Source organism: Lepidothrix coronata, unplaced genomic scaffold (genome assembly GCF_001604755.1).
Source record: "Lepidothrix coronata isolate B3197 unplaced genomic scaffold, Lepidothrix_coronata-1.0 Scaffold82, whole genome shotgun sequence".
In the NCBI taxonomy this organism is placed as follows: domain Eukaryota; kingdom Metazoa; phylum Chordata; class Aves; order Passeriformes; family Pipridae; genus Lepidothrix; species Lepidothrix coronata.
Genome location: NW_016690262.1, coordinates 2,668,017 through 2,680,309, shown reverse-complemented (window position 1 = coordinate 2,680,309; position 12,293 = coordinate 2,668,017). Strand labels below are relative to the sequence as shown.

General features: G+C 39.1%; 1 protein-coding gene across 11 annotated transcripts in view; it reads right to left on the bottom strand.

The window, feature by feature from the left end:
• The window catches only part of INPP4B (inositol polyphosphate-4-phosphatase type II B), a 373,198-nt gene that overhangs the window by 196,478 nt on the left and 164,427 nt on the right, over nt 1–12,293 (bottom strand). For 9 of the 11 annotated variants that reach the window (XM_017820365.1, XM_017820368.1, XM_017820366.1 and 6 more), the window contains 2 exons: nt 10,432–10,516; nt 913–1,137 (listed from right to left, as the gene is read on the bottom strand). In XM_017820365.1, coding sequence (XP_017675854.1) covers nt 913–1,137; nt 10,432–10,516 — 310 coding nt within the window. Of the gene's footprint in view, nt 1–912; nt 1,138–10,431; nt 10,517–12,293 lie in introns of those variants that run through there. The other 2 variants (XM_017820373.1, XM_017820374.1) reach the window with 2 other exon arrangements.

Here is a 12,293-nt window from a genome sequence, read left to right as displayed (position 1 = left end):
ATGTATTGTCTCCAGTGAATACTATTAAGTATTTGTCAGTATTGAAGAAATTGGTCAGATGAGAAGGACCAAATTGGTATATGAACTGGAACAAGATTTATAAAAAACCCCACACAATCACAAAAACAAACCACAAAGAAATAAAGCCCCAAATTTATAACTGTGTTTGCTCCATGCAAACTTGATGTTTCTGAATAAGTGTAGCTTCACACTGTTCTCATTACTGTAGCTAATCATTCGCATCTGTGCCAGAAAATTTACAGCTGCAGAGCTTAGAAAGGTCAGAAAAAAATAACAAAAAAGATTTATATTTTTTTTTCAAATGAAGTTACAGCAAATTTCTGGGTTGAATTCTCCCACTAGCATATTACCTGAAACAGCTTTAGGAATATGCTGGATATAGAGTTGATTAAGTGACTGGGCAACTGAAATACAGTCTCTAGACCCCTGTGCACTAAATACAACTCAACATATGGCTACTTGCATTCAAATCCCCTGAGTGCTTTTATATCACAAAGAACAAATCTGTGATACTAATTTAAGTATCACTAAAACTTTATACATTTATCAAAGTTATCAAACTACATTTTAAACAGTAGTCCATATGTTCATGTAGGACATAAAAGAGGAAAAAAATATTTCTAAGTCTTATGAAGAAAACAGGTTCGAGAGGAAAAGCCAGAAGCATAGAAACCACACATTCCTTCCCCTGAAGGTTATCTGCATAACCCAAAATACATCAGGTAAAAGCATTTAGAGACAATTCTCATCAGTTTACGTCCTCTACAACTGCACTTTGACAAGCAGGAAGTTAAACAGCACTACGTACCCTGCTCGTGACACAATCTGTGCCACTACAGAGACTGGGCCATTGCTACTGCACCACTCAACAGAATGAGCACACGCACTTACTCGTGAACTGGGGCTCTCCTAGGCTGTCTGCTTGGGATGGAGGGAGAAACTGCCGTGCTTCATCTGCTGATCTCTCCTCTTTGATTTCCATGATCAACCTCCGGAGCTGCTGAATTTTATGCCGCAAACCTTCAGAGTTTGCCTCTCCCAGTGCCACAGCCCAAGACTCACAATCCGGCTTCGACGCAGCTTCGAGGTAAAGATCCGGCTCTCCACTCTGAAACTCTGCACTCAGAAAACATAAACACAGTTTTTAGGATTCAAAGGGGGGATCCTGAAAATATTGATGTCACACACAACTGAAACCACCACCACACATACATTTCTTTCCATGGTCACAGAACAACACACCCCCATCCATCTTTTGAGTCAAACTCCAGCTCCTTCAGACTTGGTGCAGTACTAAACCTATCCACAGAGTGGTTCCAAAAGCAATTCATTCCAAAAGCTAAACAGGGTGGCAGAATCAAACCAAAATGGGAAATCCTTTTTCAGCACAGCAGCCTAGCAGGCAGTCTCAGAGCTGCTAACTTGAAAAAGAATTTGATTTAGCAGGGGCAGCAGACACAGTTCTGACAGAGAGTGGGATTCACCAGAATGAATGTGTCCACCATTTCTTCTATTAGAGATTTTCACTATGCTCAGCCTCTAATTCATCCTTGCCAGAATACAGATCACTAACACATGCAGATAATTTAGCACGACATAACTCCTCTGTGAAGACTCAACAGGTTGTATGTGGCAGCTTCTGACCTCCTTACTATCCACGTGTCATTTACCATTCTGCCTGAAGCCTCATTGTTGAATAAACAAATTTTCTAAGAACAAAAGAAGAAAGGGGGGGGGGAAGCTGAAGCTCCCAAGCAATCCAGGTAAGTAGCAAGGGTTGGTCATTTGATTAAGATTAGCACAAGAAGAAAAAAACACCTCTTAGGCATTTAAAATTCTGTGGTATAGCAGGCTTCACAGAGTCACAAATTCAATGTGACATTTACTGCAACACACACTGAGAAGAGCAAACTGGAAAAGAAAGAAAAATCAATGCTTCTTTAAAAGAAGTTACCAGCTAATTTAGAAACATAAAACTCTATAAAACACCTGTGCTATTGCATTAATAAGGATTGAAGTTTATGGTCGGACACCAAAATCATTCTGACCTAAATAAGCTATATATCATACTACTGGGTGAAAAAGAACACTTAAATGTTTTCATACCTAGTTCAAAAATGCAAACAACATAGAAAAGTTCTTTTCAATACAATGTGAACTTAAATTCCTTTTACTAACTTGTGTATCTAACCTTGGGCACTTGCACACATGTTATTCTAGACCTGTTTGCACTTCATAAACTGAGCATCTGCCAGTTACAATTAGCTCTGCTTTTATTGTTACAGAGGGAACAGAAGATGAAACCTCAAGTCTGGAAGCCTCTTAAAACTGTACACAAATTCCCGTGGAGATGGGATAAGTTTTTTTTTTTCTGGGCTGGATCTACGGAAATGTAACTGTGGTTGCAGATGCTGTTAAAAATGCTGGATAACATTTCATATAGCAGTTGGACTATAGATTTCATGAAGAAAGATGGGAAGGAAGAGCAGAAAGTGGGGGAACATATTTTTGGCTTCAGGGGCAATTGAAAAAGCTAAGAGGGATTCAAACTCTTGCCTCTAGTCCTGGCTCAGTCAGAAAAACAAGGTATTCAATTCTTGAGAGAAGAACATTCAAAATGTGAGGGAGATACAAATGTTCATCAGGTCCTTTCTTACACAAAGAAGTCCATACTTGAGTGACCAAACCTGAACAAGCTGAGCTTTACTGCTTGTCAAAGATGCACAGAGACATAGTGTGATCTGGTACTGCATCTGAGCCATGAGGGCAGTGACCTTCAAAAAGCTCCTAATTAAAAAAGCTGATAACTTTGCTGCTGCTCTGGTAAGATCTGCAGCAGCAGAGGAGTCTACTCCCTTCTGTCACTGACATCAACGATCCCAAAGTTTTTTTATTCCATAGTATTTTGGAGCTACCAGTGGGAAAAAATGAAAGGAAAGTCATGTAATCAAACAGGATCAAGATCAAAATTAACTAGCATTCTACTTAAAAATAAACAAAAGCAAAACTAACACCTGATTCTACCACTCAGCCTTTAAAAGCACAGACAATTTTAATAAAAGCAGTTTAGATATCCAAGATACCTTAGTGAAGGAAGGACTGTCAGAGAGATAAGCCAATACTTAACAATCAAAATACAAATATATCAAGGTGTTCTTTTCATTTTGGCTCTTTATCTTTAAATGTAAATAGGAACAGTGATCTTGCCTTGAAATATCCTACCACTAGCTAGATAAAAAAAACATCTGCTTTGGGAGGAAATCAATGTTTTGCAATTGAAATCATGCTATTTATATTTACCTCTTAGCTGTGAAAATCAGACTGCCAAGCACAAAAGGCATACTGAATCACCATTAATATGCATGCAACCAGAAATGGATAGTGAAATGCAGTAGGAGTGGGCATAATTCACTGTATTCTGATCAAAAAGGTGCCAGTTTTGAGATGTGGATATTCATTCTAAACTATCACTTCAAAACACTACAGTCTGCTATATTTAGATCTTTGGAGTACTCTGACAGACAAGTTAAATTCTGAAAAGCATATAAAAATGCCTGAAAAATACTCACCACTGCAAATGTGGAAAGTTTTATTCTGCAGATCCAAGAGTAGGTAAATTATCTATTTCCCCTACTGTTTCAAAGCATGTAATCACAGAACGGTTTAGGTTGGAAGGGACCTTAAACTGCACCTAGTTCCAATCCCTTGCCATAGGCAGGGACACCTCTACTAGACCAGGTTGCTCAGAGCCCCATTCCAACCTGGCCTTGACAACTTCCAGGGAATGAGCCAGCCACAGCTTCTCTGGGCAACCTGTGCCAGTGTCTCACCACCCTCACAGTAATAATTTTCTTCCTAATATCTAATCTCAACCTGCCCTCTTCCAGTTTAAAGCCATTATCCCTTGTCCTATCAGTACATGCCCTTGTAAAAAGTCCCTCTCCACCTCTTTCATAGATCCCCCATTAGGTACTGAACAGTTTATGTACAAAAAGTTGACATGCCAGAAGAACCACAATGTGAAAAACGCACACTGGCAAAAAAGCCTGTTGCAACAAAGGAGCACACAGGTTTATTTATATAATAAAGATCATCATCTCTTTTCTCTCTGTTGTTGGCTATTATTTTACATCAGCTGCATACAGTCAGCCCTAACAAGCTCAGACACTTAATTCCAAGTTTCAGTAGGGAGGCATAACTTAGCTGACATGAATCTTTCTGAAATTAATGGACCCACAAATGTAAGCAAGGCCTCGAATGAATGGTAGACATATCAGAAGAATTATATTAATAACTAACTAAACAATTATTACTACATGGTTAATTAATTATATTAAATTGTTGATATTTCAATAAATACTAGATATATTAAAACATAAAAATATAATTAATGAAAATAAATGCAGTAGTATTTCATAGGTGGACAAAAGCAATTTATACTTCACAATTAAGAAGTTACTGTAGAAAATACAGGTACACAACCTCCAAAAAGTTAAACACAATGGTTTTCTTTGTAAAAGAAGCATTGAACTTACTAGTCCTAAATTCAAAGGAAAATTATATATCATTCTATATTTATGTCTTTTTCGTCTTGAACCGAAGCTCTGCTTAGCTGGGCAGGAGTGCTGCTTTACAGTGACATTATGGAAAGCTAATGTGGTCCAATGGCTTTACTGCTTCAGGCACCCTCTGAAGTGGGGACACCTTGCAAGCAGGTGCTTAGCAGCCCCTCCAGCAGCTTGTCCACCTTGCTGCCCCTCCTTATTTCATTATCAGAGACTCAGCTGGAGGCAAGACCTGAAGAAGCAGGGAAAAGCAAATATATCTGTTCACAGAACTTTTTCTGATCAGGACTCTGTTCACAAACAGTTCTTTTACTGAAGTGTGATCTCAACAAGACTTTCTCCCACAGAAGTCACCATGGAAAGTTATGGTCCCACAGGACTTCCCAGCAGCTCAGACAAAGAACTCAAGGCCCCCGCTCAAACAGGACTGCTGTCAAATAAGGGAATAGCACAAAGAGAAGCTTACATCCCCAGTGGCACTGGAAAGCTTTTTCAACTCTAACCCAAGTGCCTAAAATCAAAAATGTATTTCCATGCTAGTTCCATCATCCGCAGATAACTTTTCCTTCTTCCCATTATTTCATAACAAAACCTAAATTTTCCAAGTTTTTCAATTTAACAATATCAATTGCCCCTTTTGTTCTAAGTACTTTGACATTACAGTTGTTTAAAAAATGAAAACAAATTTCTTGTTAAAAATATCTCAGTGATGTACCTCTTAATTTTTAAAATGTACTTTATTGTAATTTTAATCACAATCTCTTAGACAGAAACTGAGGTTTCAGTGAATTCAGAAATAATGGAGCCACCAAAAAAAGTTTAGGCAGTTATTGAAGCTGACACTTATCTTTCAAAAGACTGCAATTTAATGGAAAGGTTTTTGAAATAAAAACATAATAAAGCAAACACATTTCCAAGGGTAGGGGGAAAACACTTCGGTTTTACAGCTTTTTCACTTATTAATCTTCATTTTTTTCTTAAAAAGTTTTTATTGGTTTATTTTACTAAACATGTAGGAAGATGATACTCCCTGGCTTGCTTTATTTTCCTTCATGAGAGTTATAAGGATAACATCATGTTGAATAGAGCAAAAAAAGAAGGTACTGGGATAATTTAAATTAAAAAAACCTACAAAGCCCATGGTCAATGTCCAGGACGACAGCCTGGACTTTTCTAGAAGTGCACAACTTTTCCTCTTATGCCAATATGCAAAGGAAGAGAGTTCAGAAAGGTTAAAGGTTGCCTGTCTCTTTTCACACACACCAGCAAAAAAGTAATTCTCATTTGCTAGCTCAGCAGAGGAAAATGGTTAAAGAATATCAGTGAGTCACTGGCACTCTAAAATATAAAGCACCATCAGAGCTAACCACCATATGCCGTAACAAAAGTAGAATGGAAGCTTTGATACGTAAATTATATCCGCAGGATATTTCTAATACAGACATCAGAGGCTTTTAATTCACAAAGCCGTCTGAATTCTATATGCTGATGCATTTCATGTTCAAATTAGTGGTGATGAAATCATCCCATGGTTACTCATGATGCTATGTTAATCTTCCTTTGGAAGTTAAATTTTCAATCAAAGATAAAGAATTTAATTAAAATTTTTATCTTCAGTGATTTTTTTTTTTTTTTTAAATTTTGCAATGCTGGAATGAATTTATATAAGATACCATTATAATCTCCATTTAAGTCCCCACAGAACCTCACCAAGAGTCTGAATATTTGAAATTAATACAGCATGGTACCCTAGGTTGACTACTGCAGTACTTTGTTTCTTTTAATACCTGTCAGCTTTCACACATGCCACATTGCTTCTCCCCTTTCATCAAATATCTCACCTATGCTGGAAGCAATGCAAACCACAGAAATATTTGAATACCACAGTGATATCTCAGGACCCCTGAACAGAAACACCGTAGCATTCACCAAAAACACCAAGTGTGGCCTTTGCAAAGCAGAGGACTGCTTTTCCTGAAATAACTAGATCATATCTCTGGCTAGACCATCAGTTTGCCTTAAAAAAGGCAGGATTCAGAGATCTTGATTCTCTGCATACATTGGCAAGGGTAACCTTTGCATATGCCTCAGTTATTCCATCCCTAAAAACGGGAGTGATACTTCCTGCCTTTGCAAGCCACTACTATTGAGAGAAAAAGCTCCAGATTAAGTGGCTTGCATACTACAAATGGCAAAAGGGAATGCTTGCTGTCTTAAGGATATTCCCACATACAGGCCTTTTTTTCCCCCCCGATTTACTGCAATGTATTTTAGATGACTGTGACCTTGTATCAAAAGCTCTGTCTTCCTCCTCTGTTCCTTGCCTCCCTCCCCTCATTCCTCACCAGCCCTCCCTGGATGTTACAGCTCTTACCTCCCTAGCTCTCACCAAGGGACCACACACGGTAGTGGAATTAATGCAATTCTTTCAGGAATCTCTTTTCCTGAAACACAGAAGGGATTTACAAATCAAGAGAAGGCAGCCCTTGCATGATGTCTCTCACATCTGCTTTCGTTTCACTGTGGCTCTGTCCCTTGGGTACATTCCCAATTTTGTGTTGTCCAGTGCCACACGGAGGAAAGGGAGGCAGAGTTCTTTGGTCTCACCCACATGAGGCTCTATACAACACAGTGGTCAACTCAGATGGCTCTTGGGAGCAGCTCAAACATCCAGCCATGCAGCTCCTATTCCCTATTCCAGGGAAACATAACAGTGACCAAAAAACTACCAATATTCTGTTCCTGATTGCCTATCTTATCTGCTCTTTGCTCAAACATTGACTCCTCTGGAAGTGGGCAAAACACACTTAGATGCCTGATGCAAACTAACCGGGGTGTGTTGGCCTTGGCCAGGTCCAGCCACCCGCCCCACAGCTCACTCACTCCCCCTCTTCAACAGGGCGGAGGGAGAAAAGAAGAGGCAGCTCACGGGTCGAGATAAAGAGAGGGAGATCACTTACCCATTTCCATCATGGGCAAAACAGACTCATCTTCTGGGAAAAATAATTTATTGCAAATTAAAAGAGGAGAAACAAATACTTTTTCACTCCTCCACTCCTCCCTTTTACCCAGGCCCAACTTCACCCCCAACTCCTCCGCCTTCCCCACACCCCAGGCAGCATGGAGGTTTGAAGGCTGGGGCGATATGGTCAGAGCTCCTCTCGGCTCTTCCTTCCTCCTCACACTTTACCCCCAGCTGTAGCGTGGTCTCTCCACAGGCAGCAGGGAAGTACCCGCTCCACTGGGATCTCTCCAGGAGAACCTTTGCTGGGGTGCCTGGAGCACCTCTTCCCCACCTCCTGATTTCAGGAGTCAATCACACCCATGTGAACTACCTCATTCAATCAGATCCACCTCACACCAGTGTCTGACCTGTCCTGCTAATGGTGACCCGTTCACATCACAAGGGCATTTACGCCATCAGCCACATATGGACTGAAAGTTCACCTAACAAATCCTTCTGTTTCCTTCCAAGGCCACTTGGAAACCTTCTGAGCTAGGCTGCTTTTTTGGGAGCACTACACTTGAAGCACTGACAGGATTATCTGCTCTGACTGCCTGACCTCTTCTGCCTTCCCCTTATGTTTCAGAGCCCACAGTGCCCCGAGGTGATCTTCAGCTCCACAGTATGTTCCATGAAAATGTCCTTATCTCTCCCTCCATGTTTACTCCACTGCCCTTTATTATTTTCTCTTCCTAGATATCCCAGCCACACCACAAGGTAATCTCAAAGATCAACTCTTTTCCTGGAGCTTCTGCTGTGCTCTGGCAGAGCTCTCCTCCATCAGTTCCCCAAGGAATTTGACATTGTGAGCAGGTATGTCCTCCTATTCTGCTTCCACCTGAATCCTTTGAAGTCCCAGATACACATTCTATAGCTGGTTTTGGTTCCCAATAGCCCATAAATCTATTCTTCTGACAATGCAGTTAGCTTTTCACAGTCAAAGCCCCCACTGACAAAGCTCTCTTCCCAGTTCCTGAGTGTTTATTTTCTCCCCCATTTTGTCTTCTGAATTTTATTCTATCCTACAGTACATGGATTATTATTTCACTTCTTTTGGTATTTTATCTTCATTCACTACACAGTATATCATCTTCATTTGTCTTCAGTTTTGTTCTAATACCTCCTAATAGTCTGGCTTTCTTTTCCCATCCAACAAATCATCAGCCAGGTCGTTGTCCTTGTTCTCCAGCACAGGAAAATTGCCAAGTTTGAAATACATTTCTCCTCTACCTGTCTGTCTCTATCTCTGTTAGGTCGTGCCCCAGGCATTCATTCTTGTTGGCTCTGCTTACCTGAAGTTTTTTGTACTGTTTTTTCTTCTTTAATATGTTTTTAGAGGCTGGTTAGAATGCTACCCTTACCTCTGGTGACTACTGACACACTACTGACCTTCAAAAACCTTGTTTTGGGAAGCCTATGTCTCAGCTAGCAATTTCTGTTCCTAACTATGCAAGCATATTTCTTCCTGCACACATATTCACAGTCTCTTTTTTCTCCACAGGCAGCCTGAAGTGCTTACTCAGTATTCATTGTTGTCTACTTGCACAGCTTTTGGGCTTAAAATCTGCCAGTCTCGCTGCCACAGAAACCGTCCTGTTTGCAGGCTGCAAAGCTAATTGAAAGAGTCCTGTCAGCAATTACAGCTGTATTCTGGGTTCAGTTCAGTAGCATTATGTCCAAGCACTGTAAAAGAAATGCCACAAGGGAACTGACACGACTGTATTTATACTCATAAAGTTGATTATTCTATGAATGAATTGGACTCATTGAGGGCACAATTAGAAAAGTCTCAATTTGAGAGTCAACGGTAAACATTTGGCTCTTCTAGTCAGGCAAAGTAATGCTTCCAAATCCAGAAAGCAGTCCTGTTTGATGCACTGCCTCAACAGCAGGCACAAAACATACCATTTCATTCCCTACAGAAGATGCAGGATTTGAGCTACTCCCCAGAATACTACCCAGAAAAGGATAAAATCCACAATGAATACATTTTAAGTCCTGCCTTCTCAAACGTGACCAACCACTAAGAATCACAATCAGGTGAGGCCAAAAATGAGGATAATTAAAGCAATGTTTCCCTTGAAGTGGGCTGGAGATTTTGGTGAGTATAAAAATAGCTGACAGGAACCTCTATTAAGCAAAAAGGTGGTCATCAAGCCCACAGAGGCAGCATAACTTTTTTTACCTCTGGTCTTAGACCACCACAGCTAATAGTAAATAGCAAATTGATCTAAGGACTTGAAGACTCTGCATGGTATTTGCAAGAATCCATGTCAAAAAATTTCTAACACAATCACTATTCGAGATGTTCCTGCAGAGAAAACTCTAAGTCAGCATTTTCTCCAAATAAATTCTTTCCCCTAAAGCAAGGATTCTGGCTTCTATGAAATAGCTATTTTTATTCCTGTTTTAAACAATTTTAAAAATGAAGAGTTGATAAAAAGTGAGAAAAACAGGAAACTTCTCATTTAATAGGGAGTTTAGCAATGATTAATCATTGAAGAATGAGATGAATTGGCTATGCATCAGCATAAACATAAGCCCCATATTGTACAAAATATGTGACAAAACAAAACCTCAAGCTTCTATTTATTGTCAGAGGAAAAAGATGACATGACTTTCACTTGATTTTAGAAAAACAATAGCTTTTAGGAGTTTCTTTTAGACATGAATTCAGAGACCATCAGTATTTATGTGTATGCATCAAACAGACAAGAGGATACACTTAAGCTAAGTTTTTAGCAAAGTTTCAATGCCTGGGTGGTTGGGGGGGTTTATTGTAATTTTTGTTGTCAGAAATAAAAGATTCACACTGAACACATTGAGCTGTGCCTTACTTACTGAGAACTATTGAAACATCTGCTTTACTCCCGAACTCCACAACCCAGCAGCGCTCCAGGATTACCACTTCAGAGGCATCAGAGCTCTGTGAGACAAAGATGGGAAAATATTAGGATTTGGAACCTGACTGGGAAGTCCTTCTGTTTGGCTGTTCACAGCTGATGCAACATGTAGATACAAAGACAACAAAGCATAATAGTCACCAGGCAGATGGATACAGGCATTCTTTAATTACTAATCTGTGCCATCCTACTTCAGCTAGATGAGTTATAAAAGGAATAAACTGTTAGTAAAGACCATGCAGGAAAGTTCAAAAAGTAACTCAGTAGTTTTTTGGTTTTTTTCATACTTTGAGTTTTCAAAAGTTTAGATGCCACTTCATTCCTAAGCAAGTCAGGCAAGCCCAACTCATTCAAACTTTCATATTTACTAATAAGGCTGAATCAAATGTCAGATTCTATTCAAAGAGTAGGATATTTTTCAAGCGAACAAGATAACATGTAATCTTACAGAAGGCATTTCTCTCTAATTTTTATTTGAAAGGGATTTCTTTATCTTCGCACGAAATTTCGAATATGGTCTCTGGCTATGCAATTCAAATAACATTAAGTGATATGGACCCATTGCAGAGTGCAATAGGATACAAATTACCACTATCATTTTTTGTGAGTGCTTTGCAGAGAAGATGCAGACTCTTCTAGTTTAGTACGTGTGACTCATTTTTCAGAAGAGTGAAGCTATCAATCACTCCCTCGGAATTAATCTTTTTTTCCCTTAAAACTTTTATCATCCATTTTTTATCCCTAATATCTTGTAACAAATAACCCTTTAGAACATGCACCCATTCATTCCCTTCATTCCAGGTTTCCAACATGAATGTCACAGAGCTCATTCTCTACTTCCGTGAGATTCTGCAGGGATTAATGTAGAATCCTATTTTAACATTCCTTCCTCAGGTGGTACTTTATTCTAAGTGATCCTAAAGATGAAAAATTTTTCATATTGTAGACCAATTTTACCAAAACCCTGAACTTTAGTTTCACATACCTGACACTCAATGAATCCATAAAACAGCTCATATTTATAACACCTGCCTAATATGCACAAGTTTTCTTGTCCACCCCTTTCTCTGCATTTACATTGTGTTATTTGGTCTGCTAGAAGCAGAAGCAGACTTTTTGCCAAGAGTTTCATGTTCATTTTCAAAGGGATGCATTGACCCTGCATTTTGTCACAAAAGGACCCTTAACTTACCTAGTAGTACCACGAGCAAATTAGTGAAAATTTAATACAGTAAGACTGTAAGGCTGACTACCAACACAACATGTAACACTTGAAAGTCTAACAATGATTTCCTTGAGAAAGTCTGTATTTATTCACTCTCACCTTTTACCACTTACTAAATGAATACTCCAAACCCGGTTATTAAAATACAAAACAACATCCAAAGGCAACAAGAGGTTAAAATAAAACAGAGGAGCGTGAAAAAGAAGCACATTATGTTACATTGAAATGTGCCAAAAGTCAAGAGAGAAGCTGTAGTAGACTAAGAAAAAGCAAGCGCACTTCTCTAGAAACCACTTGTAAATTGATTTCTTTGAAATATTATTCAGGCTGGGCTGGTCTAAAAGGAGTGTATTGTCATGTAGATTGAAAAAAAAAAAAGTCCGATTTTTTTTTTTTTTTTTTAAAGAGAGAAAAGAAGAAAGTAGTGAAACAACGCAGTAAATTTTGGGAGAAATACAAGTGCTACTTTGGGAACTTTTTAATTTATAGAATCCAGCAAGTTAAGCATACATGGTAACTCAGGAGACTCTCAGGTGCTGTCAAGTCAGGCGTTCTTAGAGGTTCTACCAAGGAAA